This window comes from Cynara cardunculus, unplaced genomic scaffold (genome assembly GCF_001531365.2).
Source record: "Cynara cardunculus var. scolymus isolate 2C unplaced genomic scaffold, CcrdV1 Un_Scaffold_799, whole genome shotgun sequence".
In the NCBI taxonomy this organism is placed as follows: domain Eukaryota; kingdom Viridiplantae; phylum Streptophyta; class Magnoliopsida; order Asterales; family Asteraceae; genus Cynara; species Cynara cardunculus.
The window spans coordinates 51,899-70,402 of NW_020200621.1; the positions used below are offsets into that span (position 1 = coordinate 51,899).

An 18,504-nucleotide genomic window follows, 5' to 3' on the forward strand; every position below is an offset into this window, starting at 1 on the left:
CCCTTCAATCATGCTATACAAATACTTACAGCCATAATTATGCTACCTCCATTAACTATATTCCCAATAAGGAATATTTGTAATCTTTGTTGGCTAACATGATCAACAATTTGACAGGTTCATCGATCCATCTCTTAATCAGTTCATTATTCTCATTCAATTGAAGAACACATCGAGTCAATATCAATTATGGAGGACGTGAGACAACCAAACCAAACCATACGAACCCGTATATCACACTCGAAGGTGGGGTATTAGGAGGGGTAAGATATATGTAGACTTGATCTCTACTGAAAAGTGAACGTGAGAATGTTTGATACAAGTAGCTACCAAAAATCCATTCTCACAAATGTAAATTATACAATTATGACATGCTTCCTTGTTTTCTGAGTTTTTGTTTTCTTTTTACACTAATAAAAATTCTAACAGTCTTGTACTTTATATCATGCTTCAAGACAAGAAAATCTTGGATCCTTGGTCTTGTTTCTGACGCAATCAATTTGTATGCGAGTCGCTAATGTATGCATGTAAAACCGATAACACCATGCAATAATGAAAAAGGTCACAAAGAAGTCGTCATATTTTGTTGGAGAACAAATCACCATTTACAAGAGGACAGGTTGTTCGCCTTCAAGCTCTGATATAACGATCAAAGAATCCGTAAGTTGTAGGGAGAGAGGCTCTGACTTGGGAACTGGGTTGATAACCTATACGATTCACATATCAAGAACGATCTTTTTTTAGCAAACCAAACAAACCCAGTAAACCCACATGAAGTACGACATGGGGAAAGTAGGATGGAGATAGAACCCCCCCCCCCCCCCAAAAACAAAATGAGTAGAGACTATTTTCGTGAATACCATCATCTTGTAAAAAGATTTTGAGAAAAGGAATTTGCATCCAGAAAAATTGCAACACCCCAAACAACAATTTGGCTCAATAACCTCTAATTCAACTTCAAACCACGGTGGAAGTTATTGGTAGTCTATAACTTTGAGCTTATAACGAGCTCATAATTATACTTTGCGATCCATGTGAGATGGGTTGTTACAAAAATGGTTCCAAAAGTTTGGGAGAGAATAAAGAGGTAAAAAAGAGCTCATTTCAGTATGAAACATCAGCAAGAAAAAAAGTGTGCAAACCTTCTTCTTGTTTTTTATATAACCAATGGCGACTTCTCTCCTCAATCGTGCTCTTTCTGAGAGCTCGGAAAATGATAAATGCTCATCCTCCTTCATGTAGAGACCAATGTCCTGTGCCAGACAATGCATCAACCAATTAACAAGGTTTCAGATTTGGTTCTATTCCATTGGTCTCGATGCACAGTCAATATTTTGACTCCTATTCGTGTCAAAATAAGTTAATTTTTTGAGCTTCAAACCAACAAGAACTATTTAACTTGTGTAGACATAATTCATAACTATATTCAACTATATGCAAGTTACTAGGAAAATAAACATTTTGCAGATAAAAATCCAAACCAAACAAGCCTAGCGTATCCCACCTGGAGGTGGAGTCTAGGAGGGCAGGATGCACATAGACCTCTCCTACAAAGAGTAGAGACACTGTTTCCCTGAAGACCCAGCTTGCAAAATTTTTACAGATAACAATAAATTGAAAATCTATGTTGAATTTGAAACGGGAAAATAGTACACTTGAATCTCCAAAATCAAAGGTTAGACTTCTTTTTTCTGGGACAAAGACATGCTAAAGCTCCACAAGTGGTGTTACCTTCACATAAATTTCATCTCCATCTGCATCCAATATGTCTTTCCAAACTGCATTCAGTTCACTATTTTCGGCCACTGATGTTCAAAACAGAGGTATAATTCAATTAGCTAAAAAGGATGAACTTATTTGCATAAACAAACATGAAAAGAAACATGAAGTTCATATATAACCTTGAGCTGTCACGAGGCTCATTATTTCCTCAGCTGCTATATAAGTTAACGATGGCTTGATTCTTGTAATCTAACGGGTGAATATGTTGTTTCAATACATAAATAAAATGAAATCAACATTAAGATTTATATGTAAAACGTAAAACAAAATACCTGTTTGCCCAGTTTTGAGTCTACAATTTCTGCAACCAGATTTTGAACCTAAGTTAAGAGGTCAAAAGAACTTTCTAAGTGGAAAGTCAAAATAAAAATTACCAACATATTACCATAAAGATCTTCAATGTATGGTAACTTGCATCTTTACCTAGGCTTCTACTCCATTCATACATAAATAAATGCAACAAGTTCCTTTTCAGAATATCCGTAAACAATTCCAGCATTTGCTTTTCTGACACATTTTCAAGTTAAGATTACCCTGATGATCATTGCAACAAAATGATGACATTGACTTTGGAACACGAAAATCCCCTTATTTGTCTTATTGAGATTTGAGGGTATAGGATACATTTGACTATAAATGTTTTCATTGAACTATGTGTTGAGGCAAATGTTCCTTTATATGTAGAAAAAAAAGAGATTACATCGATGTAGCTTATGATAAAACTTATTTTTATCTATGATTCCTATGCACCGGTTTGCATTTCTCATGTTAAAACGTCATAATGAAAACAAGAATCAAAACCCATCTTCCTCCGGTCACTCTTTAACGTTAGTGGGCCACAGGACCCTTCTTTTGAAAAAGGTGTAGCGACCACCTACTTGTAAAAATATTCTAAGAAACAAATAAAAAAGAAAGAATATGATATAAATGACTTGACCTACCCACCTTCACACCAAGCTTCAGACAAATGCTTTCAGCAAGAAGGAGAGAATAAGCAGACTGCTTATCAGCCCCTGATGGGTCTGTAAATAACCAATAAGGTTAGTCCCATGCTGTCTTTGGCCAAAAAAATAAGTAATTCGTACCTTCAAGCAGCCACTCTCTATCAGATATAACTACTACGGAGAATGGAACCTCTTCTCCTTTCTTATGAGACTTTTGAGTGTGTTCAATGGTATCTTTTAAGGTATCATAGTTCCTCGGGTTCCCAATCTATTTGTGCAATGTACATATATGATTTAGGATGAAAACAAAGAATTATTGGAACTTTAGTGAAAAAGGAAGAACATATATAGTTCTGAGATGGTACCTTGTGGATGACTTGAATGTTTTTCAACTTGCGTTGACCAGCAAATTTGTATGTTTTCTCTCTTTCAGCAATTGGCACATCGGACAGAATTTCCTACATGAATAAACTTATGCTTATAATACAAGAAACTCAAGGAAAAGGTTTGACTTTATATCTGATGTACAAATAATAATTTGTTAATCCTGTTTTTCTCTCATACTTCATGTCCACTTCACAATTTTGAAACTCAAACCTACTATTTCTAATTGTAGCATGCATCACACATGAATGTATTTAATTTCATGTTTCTCAAGTATTTGTTTGACCATACCAATCTTGACTTTGGAATGTTGTTTTTTTATTCTTATATGTCTAAAATGGACAAATTTTGGGATGGGCCGAGTCTCTTCATGAATAAATAAGTAAAATAATAGCAATAATCATAACAAAAAGCAAGAAAAATACCATCTTCTTAAGAGACTAGAGAAATGTTAAGTATGCCATTAAGAAAGCTAAAATACAATACCACACAAGAAGATTTTTTCCGACTAACCAATCAGCATTATCCCCAGGTGATAATGCCACGGAGGTCACGGGTGCAAATCTATGTATTATGACTCGCATATTTAAATCAATGTTTATTTTACATCAAAAGAATTTCCACTTGAGGATAGATTCTATTTCTGTCTACAAGGACCATACTCTATTTCCATTATAATCAGTCAACCGAACTTGGTGAATGTTTCTAACTGAAAACGGGACCGTAGTGGCACCCTGGCTTTGGGTGGCACGGAGAGGGAATTCTTCGTATGAAACTTTTCCATCGCTTTTCATAAAGAGGCACTTTTTGTAATTCTAAGCTGAACCTAAGGAGTACTTATCTTATGTTCCAAAGAAAGTATATATGCATCGAAGAACCTTATTTTTTTTTTTATTCAACTCCGCCCCCCCTCACTTCGAATGAAGAGTTACTTCACTTAAACCAAAAAGTTACTGGAACAAGTGAATATACAAAAATAATAGTCGATAAAAATGCAATAATTCACAGAATTCGATGCCTTTGTAACAAATACACAATAAACTAATTCTTGTCAAGTGGCATTCAAACATACCAGAACACTTCCAGGTCCTAGGTAATTATCATATTCTTCAATCATTTCCACAACATCTGAGCGCCATCCAAGCAATAATATGCATTCTTTTGGTCCCACACTCCAGTCTGACGCCTGTATCGGTCAAGGTTCTTTAATTTCCTTTTCCTCTAACCCAATAAGGTTAATGCAAATGAGAAAGTATTTTCTCACAAACATGTACCTTCGAACCTGGTTTTGCTGGACGTTTGACAATTTTATCCAACCGTGCTTTTGCCATTTGAAGCCCATTATGTGGAGCTTCACCAACCACCTTTACAACTTGGAGATTACAAGAGTCAACTTCTTCTTCTTTAATAGAATTAAAATATGCAACCTGTGTTTTCTTATTCCCATGAACAGGCGCAATGAATAATACCTATAAATGCAGAATAAGAGTTGGTCAACCATCTGAGGCAAAGATGTTCAAATAAACATGCACTCAAATTTCACTTTCAAACTAGCTGCCATATTGAGTTTGTGCAGCTTGATAACAGCTAATCTTTTTATAATGTGTATATTAGGAGACCGTAAAACAACGGCTCATAAGATATTGATGGACCAATGAGAGAATGATCCAGACCACGAATTGAAGAAAAACCACATTTTACAACTAGATTCATTAGCTTCACATCCATACATACTTTATCATCTTCATCTAGAACTTCATCGTCCAGTGGATGAAAATTTATCTTCCCTTTCTTATAAAGGCCGCAAACAACAGCCTGAAAAGATGTCGACATATATAAACGAAACAGAAACTAGATACAACATGAAACAGAAATTGCAGGGATCACCACTGTTATATCACGCTATGATGGCTAGAACAATAGTAACATGTCAATAATATATACAAACAGTTGTCTTATTACTCTCCAACTGACACAATGTAAAGGGGAAATATATTACAAAATAGAATGAAATGATCAAAGTAATATAGTTGTGGTGCCACGATCGATAAAAATAATAGTGAAGGTAAAACCTTGTGTATTTTATAGTTTACAGTTTAAATTGTATCTCTGTTGGTACAAAAAAAGAGAGAATGTGTGATATTTTGCTAAAACAGCAAGCCCCACAAGCACAAGCCAAAAAACAAGCACAGACACTTGTGAACTATTTTACAAGACAAGGCAGCATTGTTAGCTTATGCCACTAAGAGTGACCATATTTAAGAGGTAGACCACTGCCATCTTCCTCTATCAAGGAGCTAGCATCGCAGTTACCTTCAGCCACAGAAAGCCCCCCATCTTGAGATGATAAACCCACGATCTCTCTCATTTAAGGATAAACACGGGAAACCATGAGTCAGGGAAACAGTGTCGGGAGCAAGGATTTTGGTAGAGTGGGGGTCACTATTATTTATAAATAAAAAATGATGGAATCATATTAAGACGTACGTATTATTTCCTGCAAATAATTGAATTTGTAATTACTAAGTGATGTTCTAATTCGGTTGTTTTAAATGTTCATAGAAAGGTCACAGTTCAAACAACTATGAAGTACACCTGTGAAATTGAGGAGATGCGTAGCCTCGTATTTATAGAACAATTATGAAACTGAGTAACCACGGAAAAAATTTAAAGTATACATTAATTCACACTTCATGTGAGCATTAAAGGAGAGATCAAACATTTGATCAAATCTGCTGTCAAATTTGTTAATAGCACTAATCGAAGATTTTAAATCAATGTGCATTACTTTTTACAGAAGGTAGCAGTAATTCTAGCGGAATTGCTCTCTAAGCAGTGCATAGTTTTTAAAGCAAAAGTTCAGACAATCTCACCGGTTACATTGAAAAAATTATTTATATCGTAATAGATCTGTTTACAAAGTTAAACTAATGCATAGACTGCACCAGGTTCAATTGATGCTTTGGGGGGGGGGGGTAGAACAGGGTGCAGTTGCGTTCACAATGATGGAACCAATCAGTAAGCAGGACAGAATTTCTGTCTTGCATTCCTACCATGCAACTATATACAAAATTTCAATGGGTCACTTAATACTTCAGAAACTACCATATAGCTCCATCTATGCATGTAAATCTTCCATCCTATGGATAAGCTAATTCAGCACTTCGACATATTGCGAGAATTAGGTATTGGAGGATGCGTTTCTAGTTTTTGATGTGGGTTCTGCCTCGATACTCAGAGGATTGACATAGAATTGTCTATAATGTTAACTAACTTCACATTTTTTGACATAGGAGTTGCAGTCTCAAACTCCCATCACATGGACATATCATATCGTATGATGTGAAGATAACACGTGGTGTTTAGCTTTGCTGATATCAGTTTAAATATGGCTATTAACAAAATACTTGCTAGGGGACTGCCCTAACTTTTTCTTGTGGTTTCAGCAAGGCTTGTATATTATAGATGTGGGATAGAATGGTATGTATCTCAGAATCGGACCTTGGGTAGGAGCAGAAAATAAGTTTTTTCTAATCTCTCTCTAGGTAAGGATCTCACTGAAGAAATATATAATCGCTTTTTAACCTCATTCAAGTTAAATCTGTATAACCCAAAGTAATCATTTAAGACAGGTGGTGGGGAAATTTATAAATTTTGTTAATAAGCATGTTAAATCTATATCCCTAACCATTATGGGACGGAGGAGTGCTCAACATACTGGAACATGTAGTGTTAACCAAAGGGCAGTTTCTTACATCCTCACTCTGATAAGTTTTGAAACAAGAGAAAAACAAACCTCTTGAAATCCATTTCTTAGATGCCCATACTTCAATCCTGCTAGATGTGGAAAACTGCAAAGGTTGAATACGTTTTCTGCAAAAACAAGTTCATCGATTTTGCTAGGATCATAGCTGTAAGCATAAGACATTAGAAATGCTATATATGATAAAGGATATAGGATTATCATTTTGTGTTCTTCAAGTCGGGCAAGAAAAGAGTTTCCATTTCAGTTTTTACAAGGATACAAAGATAAGCATTAGAACCACCATAAAAAATAGAAAGAAGCTGATAAAGCAAATGGACAATGGAGATGGCTAGTACGGATAAATATTGTAATAGCACAGTCCATTGATAAATCGATTCATAAACATCAATAAGATGAACTCTTCGAATGTTTTATGATGGACCTATATCTAACAATAGATCTGTTTGATTATAAATACAAAATTTGGTAACCAAGAAAATGTGCCTTCATTAACCCTCCCTCCCTCATTGCTGCATGTACAGATGGTTCTTACGAGGATCCAGAAAGTACAACACTAGCCAACATGACCAAAGCCCCATATCTTGCCATTCATGATCTAGTTCAAGGGAATGGATCGTCGTACCCTTCAGATGTGCAAGTTTCAATCCATATCTTAGTTTCTAATGTCATTTCTTTAAAGACAAAAATACCTAGAATCTATGTGGGCAAACCTCTAAAACTATTCGGTATTCCTTTGCATGGAGACTCAATAAGTGGTGCCAGCTTCAGGTATAAAAATGCTCAGCTCAGGTATTCACCTCAAGTTGAAAAGATGTGAGCAAAATTTTTGAGTGAGACTAGCTGCATTGTCTCGAATACTAAAAGGTCCAATACAACAATGTTATGAACCCAATCGATTGAACAATGGAAATGGAAATCAAATGATATGGACACTGTTTAATGCTTCAATTAACAACAAAAACAAAGACAAACTAGCATTCGAGAAGCTAGAACTCTCCCAAATAAAACCTACTAAATTTTCTGCATGCCTCATACTCCCTACAGCCTCCCTATTTATATAGAAATTATTCTCAGAAGTACCGCAAATTACCCTTCTTAACTATTCTAGAACATTCTTAGGAATGAGCTTGGGCCACTAGATGGGTGTATGACATTACCCGCCCCCAAAAAACCACCTTGTCCTCGAGGTGGGTAGAAAAAAAAGAGGAATAGGTGCAGCAAATTTGCATCTCCCCAATCAACTGCCACTGATGTCAAATCCTCCCCATTAAGCTCCATTGCCCCCCACATTGGAGATCACAGCCACTGTTTCCGTGCATCCTATCAAAGGAGATTGTTGGAGACAATGACGATGACAAAGGAGGAACGTATACAGATCCTCTAACAATTTAGTCCTTATATCAACTTGTTTCAAACCTGTAACTATATCTCCATCAACATTACGAACAATGTTTCTTGGAAAACGCTTGGCAACACGTGTGCAGATATGTATAAAGCAAAGATGATTGGATCCCATTGTATCGCCTTTCCCGTAAGTAATTCGATCAAAAATGGTAGAATTTCAACATTTGAGACCAGACTCATTTTCCTGAAAATTTGGAAAATTCACTGTTGAAAGCTGCTTCGAAATGGCTTAATGAGTTTACTAAAGCCATCACTCCCACAGCATTTGGACAACGACTATTTTTAATAACAATAAGAAGAGAGGATCGTCCCTTTGTAAAAGCATCTCTAAATCCGCTCCAACCGGTGGGCCTTTAAAAGATCCAAATAATTCCACTACGTGCTTCAATATTATTCTGCCAACTCCCAAAATATCCACTATGGACTTTGATAGACTCCCCGCTTCCAGATTTGCCTTTTCTTCCCTATTTTTCTGACTAATCAACGCCACCTCCTGACTTAAAGAAACCTTTTGACTTAAAGAACCCTCCCTCGCAGCTTGATTTTCTCTCCCTAATTTGAGGTGTCTTCTCTGTTAGAATATAAATACTGTATTTATTTGTTTAGGCCCAATTAGCCCATGGGCTCTTAGGGTTGAAATTGCATCGGTAAATGAGTGGAAGTGAAACAGATGTATAGGATATGTATCCACCTATACTGAATTTTGGATACAGAAATGATAAAATCATTTTTGATTGGACAAAATATTCTCTTTCCTAGGTTTCTTGTCTATATATATATCCTTGTACCCTTTCGTTGTAATACACAAGTTAAGCAATAATATCATCTCTGATTACATGGTACAAGAGCACCGTTTTGTAACAAGCACCGGTTCCGCGGATCGGAAGTTCTCTAATTTTTTGATTGTTTTCATCTCTTCTCATCGAAATTTCTTGGTACATTTTCTTTTCTTGGATAATAAATTTTCTGATTTTCTGATTGTTTTCATCTCTGTTCGTTGGCTTTTGGCCTCCTGTGAGTGGTTCACTTTATGTGGTCTTTTGGCACCATGTGGGTGCGCCGTTCTTTTTTTTCTGGCTTGCTATCCTTTGTCCTAGTCCGACGGTTTCTAGTTCGTGATTTATTGGAAAATGACTAAAGAAGACAAACCATATGGTAGCAACAGTGGTCCACGTATACCCGAGATGCTTCCCGTAAATGTTACTCACCGACAACACGCTTAATGGCTCCAGCTTCTTTGAGTGGAGCAAAACTATTCGTATCTATCTCCGAAGCATGGGAATGGTTTCTCATCTCATATCTGATCCCCTAAAGGTGAGGGTTCTGATTCATGGTTACAAAGCGATGCTCATTTGTACTTGCAGATTATCAATACTATTGAGCCTTCTGTTTCGTCTTTGGTTAGTCACTTTGAACGAGTGAAGGATCTTATGGATTATCTTGATTTTTATATTTTGGACAAAGTAACATCTCTCAAATCTTTACTGTTTGTAAGTCCTTTCATTGTGGAGAACAACAAGACAGATCACTCACTACTTATGCCACGGAGTTCAAGAAAGTATATGAGGAGCTTAACTCTCTTCTTCCATTAAATGCTGATGTCAAAACCATGAGGGAACAAGTGGCTGTTATCAGTTTCTAGGCTGGTTTGCGACCAGAATTTGACTCTATCAGATCTCAGTTCTTGAATGAATCTGTTATTCCTTCTCTTCAGAAAACATTTGCCCGTGTTCTTCGGAATGAGAATCTTCAGTCTTCTCAAACTTTTGATCACAACAATGCTCTGGTTAGTCAAGGTGGATTCCGTGGATTCGGGAGGGCCCTCGGGTGAGTTCAGAACTTACCAACGGCTTGCTTCTGAATGGTTCTGGGTGGGTATGCGCCGAGCCATCCGGGATTACGTCCAGAAGTGCGAAATCTGCCAGCAGCAAAAGGCTGCCACTACCCATTTGGGCGTTCTACAGCCTTTGTCGATTCCTTCTCAGGTATGGGATGACCTAATTATGGATTTTATTGAGGGACTGGCACACTCTAATGGGATCGATACAATACTACTAGTGGTAGACCGCTTAACTAAATATGCGCACTTTATTGGGCTAACATCACCCCCTATATTGCCCCTCCCATAGTTGCCATCTTTGTGAAGGAAATAATTCATCTCCACGGGTTTCCCTCCACCATTATTTCTGACCGTGACAAAGTGTTTATGAGTAAATTCTGGCAGAAATTGTTCACTCTCCAAGGAACGACTCAGATATGCAGTACGGCATACCACCCCCAAACAAATGGCCAACCTGATATTGTCAACAAGTCGGTTGAAACTTACTTGCATTGTTTCATCCACGGTAATGCCCGTTACTGGGCCAAATGGTTACCATGGGCCGAATTCTAGTGTAACACGTCATACCATACATCTTCTAAGTGCACACCTTTTAAAGCCTTGTATGGCAGAGATCCTCCATGCCTTCTTCACTTTCAGGTGGATAGCTCTGGTGTTTCCTCTTTAGAACAACATATGAAAATCACAGCTGATAAGTCTCGACGGGCAGTCAATTTTCAGGTTGGTGACTTGGTCTATCGACAACTATTGATGGCTAGGTGACCCTTCCAGAAGTTAGCAACTCGGTTTTATGGCCCATTCGAAGTTCAAGAATGTATCGGCTCCGTAGCTTATAAGCTTAAGGTACTGACCGTAGCCCCCATACACCCGGTTTTCCATGTATCTCAGCTCAAACAAGCCATTGGTGCACACCCGGTTTTCCCCACTATACCCCCAAACCTCAATGTTGATCTGGAGTTGGAAGTAGAGACCGAATCCCTGCTGGGCGTGCACACTGTCATGACAAACGATGGAATTCAAACAGAAGTGCTTCTGAAGTGGAAACATCTACCGCAATTTGAGTCCACATGGGAGGATATGCCGACAATGGAGCATCTTTCCCTCATCTACACCTTGCAGACAAGGTGGCTGTTTGGGGGCGGGGTAATGTTATGAATCCACCGACTCAGTATACATATGCTAGAAGAAAGAAAACAAAAGCAGGACAGAAGGACAATGGAAACAAAGAATAGTTGGGAAGTTTTGGGCTTGAGGGTAGTTTGGGGAATTATTTTTAATAAGTCGTTGGGAGAAATATAAATAGTGGGAAGTTAGAGGTGTTTGGAAAGCAGAAATTGGTGACTCATTTTGGGGGACCCTAGCTTCTCGAACTGCTAGTTATACATATTATGATTTTCCCTTTTGTAATTCAGTCATTCAGTACCTTCTTCAAAAGAATTTTTCCCCTGTTTACCTCTCTGTTTTCTGATTCATAACAAAAACCTACTAAATTTTCTACATGCCCCATACTCCCTACAGCCACCTTATTTATACTAGAAATTATTCTCAGAAGTACCCCTAATTACCCTTTCTTAACTATTCTAGAATATTCTTAGGAATGGACTTGGGCCACTAGATGGGTGTATGACAAACTATAGAAACTTATCAACATCATAGTACAACATGAAGAAATAAAAATTCTTCGTTCACTACAACACATAAACAATTAGGGAAATTGTGACTGTATTATAAAGCATTTTGCAATACAGAACCACAAAGTATGGCGCAGGAAAAAAACCAACTTGAAAAGACAACAAAAGGATGAATAAGGTGGTATCAAGTTGTATAGTTTAACCATCAATACATCAGATATGCATCCATCATTTCCTATATAAGCCAAGGCAACTAGTTGTATACAATTACAGCATTACATTGCTTCAAAATATATGTATCAAACTTTGAATCACAGTACTTATCCAGGAAGCATAATAGCATTTGAACCTAGTACATCACTTTCGTTTAGGTTACGTTATAAAACAATGACTATAATATTAGTCAAATCAATTAGCTTAGTAGTATTTTAAAAAATTCGGCAATCATTTCAACAAGCAGTTGGAGCTTACTTCGGTAATTAAGCAAATGTCTATAGATCTTTACGAGCCCCTTCTGTCGAGAGCATTGAACAAATAATTTGGATGTAACATTTTCCACAGGCTCCACCTTCAACCCTGAGATTGACTTTAGGAGCTCACATGTATTGGGACTTGAAACCTGGAAGCAATTAAGAGAATTTTCTGGTTATAATCGTGCACAACAATACTAGTACCTTGACCAATGCATTTTATAGAACAAGAGAGAAAGGAATACATTTAACCTCAACAATTGCTGGAACAGATTCCATGTCTGAAAGGGGCTGGAGGGCAAGGACAGATAGAAACGCATCTGTATCAATTCCATACCTAAGAACTCAAAAAAAAAAATAGTAAACGATTAGAAAACTTCATGTTGTGAATACACGTTTTTTTAAGAAAATTCCAATTAGTTGTGGGAGCAAGACTTGGAGCAACCAGTAAGGTTAGTCATTTGTGACCGGAAGGGAAGGGCCGAGTAGAAAGATGAATTTGCAGTCTTAATTAATATTTGCGAAATTACCAAAAATAGCCATTTCAGTCAGACAAATTCACCTCTTAGCCATTTCTCTCCAAAATTTCCAAATGTCACTACCTCAGCAAGTAGCAACTCCTCAACTTGCGGAGGAGTCAAAATGAAAAAAAAAAAGAAATTTCTGAACATACAGGGATCAAATATGCAAATTAGTCCAAATACTTCTGCAAGTGGAGGAAGTGCCACTTGTAGACCTTTAACTAATTACAGATATGATCCCTGTACTTGCGAATCATGTTCAGAAATTTATTTATTTTTACATTTTGACCCCTCAAGTTGAGGATTGCTACTTGCATGGTAGTGATATTTTGAAAATTTTGGGAGAAATGGCTAAGAGATAAATGTATAAGGCTGAAACAGATATTTTTTTTATTAATTCCCCTTAATATATATTTGTATGCATGAAAAAAGTGATCTTCAGATTGATGCTCTCTTAAGCATCAAGGATCATAGGCTGTTACATGAGTTGGAATTTCATTCAAGCATTAATATAGGCATTGGTTGGAAAAGTTATACTAGTTTGTTATGATTATAGTTAACTTTTGCATTACACAGTAGAAGCCCTAAATATTTATTTTATGGCCCCTTTTATTAACAATGAAAATGGGAAAGAAGGAATTGACTAATGGAGCGGTAGAGTAATGGCAATCATTTAGAACCTAGCATCAACCTATACTCTCACTTTGTATATCATCCCATTGTAAATGAATGATCTTATCTTATCATAGATCCATTGTGGTCTTTAAATTATATAACAATGGCGGTCATCGCTGTGCTCACATCTTATATTAATCGTACGCCTTAAATTGATGGGGCGGTGAGGCATAGAGAGACGTAGCATCTGATATATATATATATATATATATATATTGTGGGTGGCCTTTTTTTATTCAATACAGAGTCCAAAAAGTCAAAAAGGACGGCTGCCACTTGCTCTCTCTCATAAAGTCGTTTACTTCTGCATCACTGACACACATATATAATATGTATATTTAAAAGTGGAGGTTATCAAGATGTTATCCGAAATCTTTTGTGTTTATGGGATGTCTTGTTTTAAAGACTTTGTATGCTTGAGACTTCGATCCGCTAACGGTGTATTCTATGATTCTTGCCGATAAATTAATTTGAAAGCTTCATGGTTTTATTATTCTAGTTATCTCAACTTTTATCGTAACGTTTTCTTGCATTTACTATTTTATCTTGTATTTATGATGTTGTTATTCGTTCACTGGGCAAATTTTGCTCAGCCGATGTTTGTTTTGTTTTACCTCGACAGGTTCAAGATCTAACCCGGGGGCAGCATGAATGGTCGAGATAGCTTAGGATGCAGGAAGAATAGTCTTAGATCAGTACTTCTGCTATGTAAATATGTTAAACATATTAACACTTTTTGGTTGTAAAGTAATCTTTTGGGAGTTATGTTAAAGCTCTATACTTTGATCTATATGTTTTTGATCCGTTTTCGGTTGTGTCACGCCTCATTGTAGGTTTAGTAGGATGAGGTGTTACAAATTATGGTTGTCAGTCTGCCAATTGCTCTCTCTCAAAGCCATTCACTTTTGCATCACATACACATACTCATACTCACATACATTATGTTATATACACCCACAAAACAAAAAGTCAAAAAAAACGGATGTTTGTGCACTCTCTCGAAAAGATTCACTCCATCTCCCTCACTCCACATATATGTGTGCGTGTGTATAAGTCTTAGAATTTTCTTAACATGCTACATTCGAGCATCGAAGTATTTACACTAAAACCTAATATTATATTTTTATTTGTTAGTATATCATATATACTAACAATATATTATATATTGTACATGTATATTTTATTTGTTAGCATATATATTTTGTGGATGTATATTCTGTGGTTTCGTTTCCCCTTGAACCTAATCAACTAAACCCATTGTACACGATCTACCCATATCACATCCCTTTCTGCTTATAAGTGTATTATATATATATATATATATCGTATGTATATATATATATATTGTATATAAATGTAAAAGAACATTGGTAGCTTTGTTGACTAGCAGTTCCGTGATTTATTTTCACACCTATAAGCTAGAGATCATGGCATTAAATAGTTGGAGTTTTATGATTAGAACAATCATCACAAGTACAATCTGGGGGAAAAAGTTAATTTAATATATATTATATATATATGTGCATGATGAATCTCATTTCAGTAAGTAGACAGATAACTACAGACTCTTTAGCCAACAGAAACCTTCTCTCCACTCCCTTATTAACAACACAGCAACAACTTCAACAATATGCCAATAAAAGTGATGGTAATAGTAAAAAAAGAATAATTTGCATTTGGAACTGGATAATAGATTATTTCTTCAGAAACCTGGAGTTAAAAAAACCGTACCTATCACTCTTGGTTGGCAATATTATTATGGCACGTGCTTTATTGGCTGCAGCCCTTTGGAATGATTTTGTTAAGCTTAGACTGCAACTGCATAACATGAAACTTAAGGTGAAAGAAGGAAAAAAGCAGAGATGGAAGGAAATTTAATAAAAATTTACGAGAAATCAAATATTGCTTACACCCTTGCTGTAATAAAAGCAAAGAGACAGGACTAGCATGTAAAAATATACAGAATACACTAATACTGTAACTGCATTTAATTTCAACTTACTGGTAACACGAGAGTTGCATAACTACTAAAAAATTCAAGGTTTACTTGTATGTAGTACCGGTTAAGCAATGATCCTTGGATGAACTGAGAAGGTTAAGGCCATCATTCTGTTCTTTTCACCACAAAGTGGCTGTCAAACTCAAAGTCAAAACGGTAAGGTGGCTATGGTGCAACACAAGGTCTCATTACATAAATTAACCTAAGTAAGACAGAAGCCACCATGATTGGGTCAGCAGCCTGATGATAACTAAAATAACGGCCTATGTTTGGTTGAGGCACTAAACTTTGAATTACGACTTGGCATTGCTTGGATTGAGAGTTGAGCATAATGCCGGGAAGCAATGTCTATCTCCAAGAACCAGATATTTCATGAATGCACTAAACATGTTGAGGTTACCATAATTTTGTTATATATGCAAGAGGGTCAGCAATACATCTAGGGGACTTCCATCTATCAAGCCAGTTTTTAGTTGTTTGGGTGTCCAGCTCTAGAATATTCAAACTAAGCCTTTGTGATATTTTGGGTATACTGATGTATACACTCCGACTTGAAAGTGTTAATAGTAGTAGTAGTAGTATTCTTTAATCTGTTTTTAGTCAAAAAAATTATTTGGCCCAGGGGCCCAATATGTACAAGCAGGCATACCTCTTTGTAAGGACGTCAATATGATAAAGATCTTTTGCAATATGATCAGCAATTTTGTCCATTTGCTTCCTTGGGATATCGGACAAAAGAAGAATTCTCTGCCTCCTGTTTATGAGTTCTTATGATGTATTACACTTGAATGCACTTATATAACATAGAGAAGTTAAAATATTGAAGGCATTACCTAGATGTAGCTGTACCTAATCGCACAGAAAACTCATGATACTTGTTCAACTGCTTTAGTATGAAGCTCAGATGACTATTAACTCCACAAATAATTATATGATCACTCTCTAGAACTTGCATTTGGGCTCCTTCTCTAAGCTTTTGCATGTTATGCTGTACAAATGGGCATATCATTTAAATCCCAGTGTTGAGGTTTGGTGCATTAAAAGCTTCAAGAACCTACCCTGAACTGCTCTGTCATTGTGCYCAATAAGCGAGAATAAAACAATATCCCCCATATAGCAAGAACAAAACCAATAACACGTTCAACCCTAGTTCTTTGCTGCATACAATATGACAGATATCATTTCACCGTTCGGAAACTAGACAAAAAATTTGTTTCATTTAGTGAATGATATAGAATTTGAAAATCATCTCACTTTCAGATGAGTTGATGAAGAGCACAAGCATGCCCATGCCTCCCAAAGACAGTCCTCAAAAGACTGTGTATTACGCCTGCACCACTCAAGAGGGGATCTAATTACCAAATACATATATAATGCTCCCTCCATCTCAAATAGAAAAAGTTCAACTTTTGACTTGGCACGCAGTTCAATATAAGTCTTTGACTAATGGTAAAATATCTAAAATACCCGTTAATAAGACAAATTTAACAACAGTTGTTGATCACAATTGATCTCACAAATATATTGTAGTCGTTGCAAATAGGCAAACATGTAAATTTGAAAGGGAATATTTCCAGAAAAAATATCATTGCATTTTTGGGACAAAGAAAAATAGAAAGTGTTCCATCTTTTTTGGCCGGAGGGAGTATGTAAACACAGGATAAAAGTAGAAAGCGAAATAATCCTTGAACCAGCAAGGCAGCAGAATAATCATACAAGCAACAAGTAGTTTATAATGTTAGCATCTATAGCATGAAACAACCTCATTTGACAAGCTCCACACTATGTGGTCCCCATTTCTACCTTACCCCGGTGAGGATGAAAGAAAATTATCTACCCAAGTAATAAGATTATCAAAAGCTAAATTTATTGCACATGATATCAAGATCAACGAGGGGAAAACAATGATAAGGGGATAAAATGATCCAAAAACTAGTATGTTCACATAAAAATAGGTAGGCTAAAATGCTTCGACTTTAAAGAGCATTTGTACTTGTACGATCGCAGAGGAAACTATAGCCCTATAATGTATCTAATATTGGGTACAAGTTCATGTCAATTTACCAAAATTAATGTAAGAAAGAAGTTCATAACAATAGAAAAACAGTATATAGACGCAAATGATTTGGAAAGAGTATACAAAGGTTGTTGGAACAAATCCTTGAATTTCAATATTAACAATCCTGGTAAAAGATAAACAAGGAAATAAGTCAAACCCTTTGTAGAAATCACCAAAGCTTGGTGAATAATAGAAAGGATGTCTAGCTTCTTTAAGAAGTAAAATATCAATATATAAGAAAAGTACCAAGCCACAATAGCTGGTAATTATTGTGGCATAATATTATTGGCAAGAAGTGAAACTAAGAAGTGAAATAATGCATGGAAGTATTCAGTGAGAATGATGTAAATACAGTATCGGAAACAGAAAATTCTACAACTGGTGTTCATTCAGTTAAAGACAACTTATGATTAAAGTGTTCCAAAACAAGTTTTGCACGTAATAGATAGTATGTCTTTATTCTAGGTATATCAAGAGCATAAAGTTGTTACTACAGAGGTGCAAATACTGTAAAATGTTTTCTTTTGCTAAGAGATGACTGCCACATTTTTTAGATCTCCCAGGAAGTTGATGTTTGCTTGTTACAGGTACATATCTAGCATCAGAATGATTCTATAAGATACAGAAGAAGGTACCTGTACTTATAGAAGAGAAGTCCACCAATAAAAACAAATGAGAAGCAAGCTACGATGAGCACAATCAAGAACCTGCAAAACATCCATAAACGATAATCCATAGCATCAAGTAAATTCAAAGAAAGGTGCATCCGTAAGTAGATTCATCAGAGAATTCAGGCTCATGCTGTTCTAGTAATCGAGTTGGTGTTTGAGCAAAATGAGATATCTCATTTATAATGTACTGTTTGTTATACATATGCTAAAGGTATTGGAGCATGTATAATGAATGCTCTACTAAAAATAGAAGTTTTCAAACTTCAAACAATGACTCACATAGCCATTATATTAGACTAATATTGTTTACATGTATTCCAGGTTCCAAAGTTACCAATATAAGCAAAGAGGTAGCTTA

General features: G+C 36.2%; 1 protein-coding gene across 2 annotated transcripts in view; it reads right to left on the reverse strand.

The window, feature by feature from the left end:
• Nucleotides 1-254: 254 nt before the first annotated feature.
• LOC112501986 (putative ion channel POLLUX-like 2) overlaps nt 255-18,504 on the reverse strand; it is a 30,821-nt gene continuing 12,571 nt past the window's right edge. The window contains exons 5-24 of one of the 2 annotated variants that reach the window (XM_025105782.1): nt 18,111-18,182; nt 16,671-16,746; nt 16,475-16,573; nt 16,250-16,404; nt 16,066-16,170; nt 15,149-15,235; nt 12,474-12,558; nt 12,223-12,370; nt 6,907-6,983; nt 4,845-4,925; nt 4,385-4,579; nt 4,183-4,296; nt 3,092-3,184; nt 2,868-2,994; nt 2,728-2,804; nt 2,055-2,102; nt 1,902-1,971; nt 1,732-1,805; nt 1,143-1,253; nt 255-707 (exon numbers count right to left, since the gene is read on the reverse strand). In XM_025105782.1, the coding sequence (XP_024961550.1) occupies nt 606-707; nt 1,143-1,253; nt 1,732-1,805; nt 1,902-1,971; nt 2,055-2,102; nt 2,728-2,804; nt 2,868-2,994; nt 3,092-3,184; nt 4,183-4,296; nt 4,385-4,579; nt 4,845-4,925; nt 6,907-6,983; nt 12,223-12,370; nt 12,474-12,558; nt 15,149-15,235; nt 16,066-16,170; nt 16,250-16,404; nt 16,475-16,573; nt 16,671-16,746; nt 18,111-18,182 (1,996 nt within the window). In that variant the 3' untranslated portion in view covers nt 255-605. The remainder of the gene's footprint in view (nt 708-1,142; nt 1,254-1,731; nt 1,806-1,901; nt 1,972-2,054; nt 2,103-2,727; nt 2,805-2,867; nt 2,995-3,091; nt 3,185-4,182; nt 4,297-4,384; nt 4,580-4,844; nt 4,926-6,906; nt 6,984-12,222; nt 12,371-12,473; nt 12,559-15,148; nt 15,236-16,065; nt 16,171-16,249; nt 16,405-16,474; nt 16,574-16,670; nt 16,747-18,110; nt 18,183-18,504) is intronic. The other variant, XM_025105783.1, reaches the window with a different exon arrangement.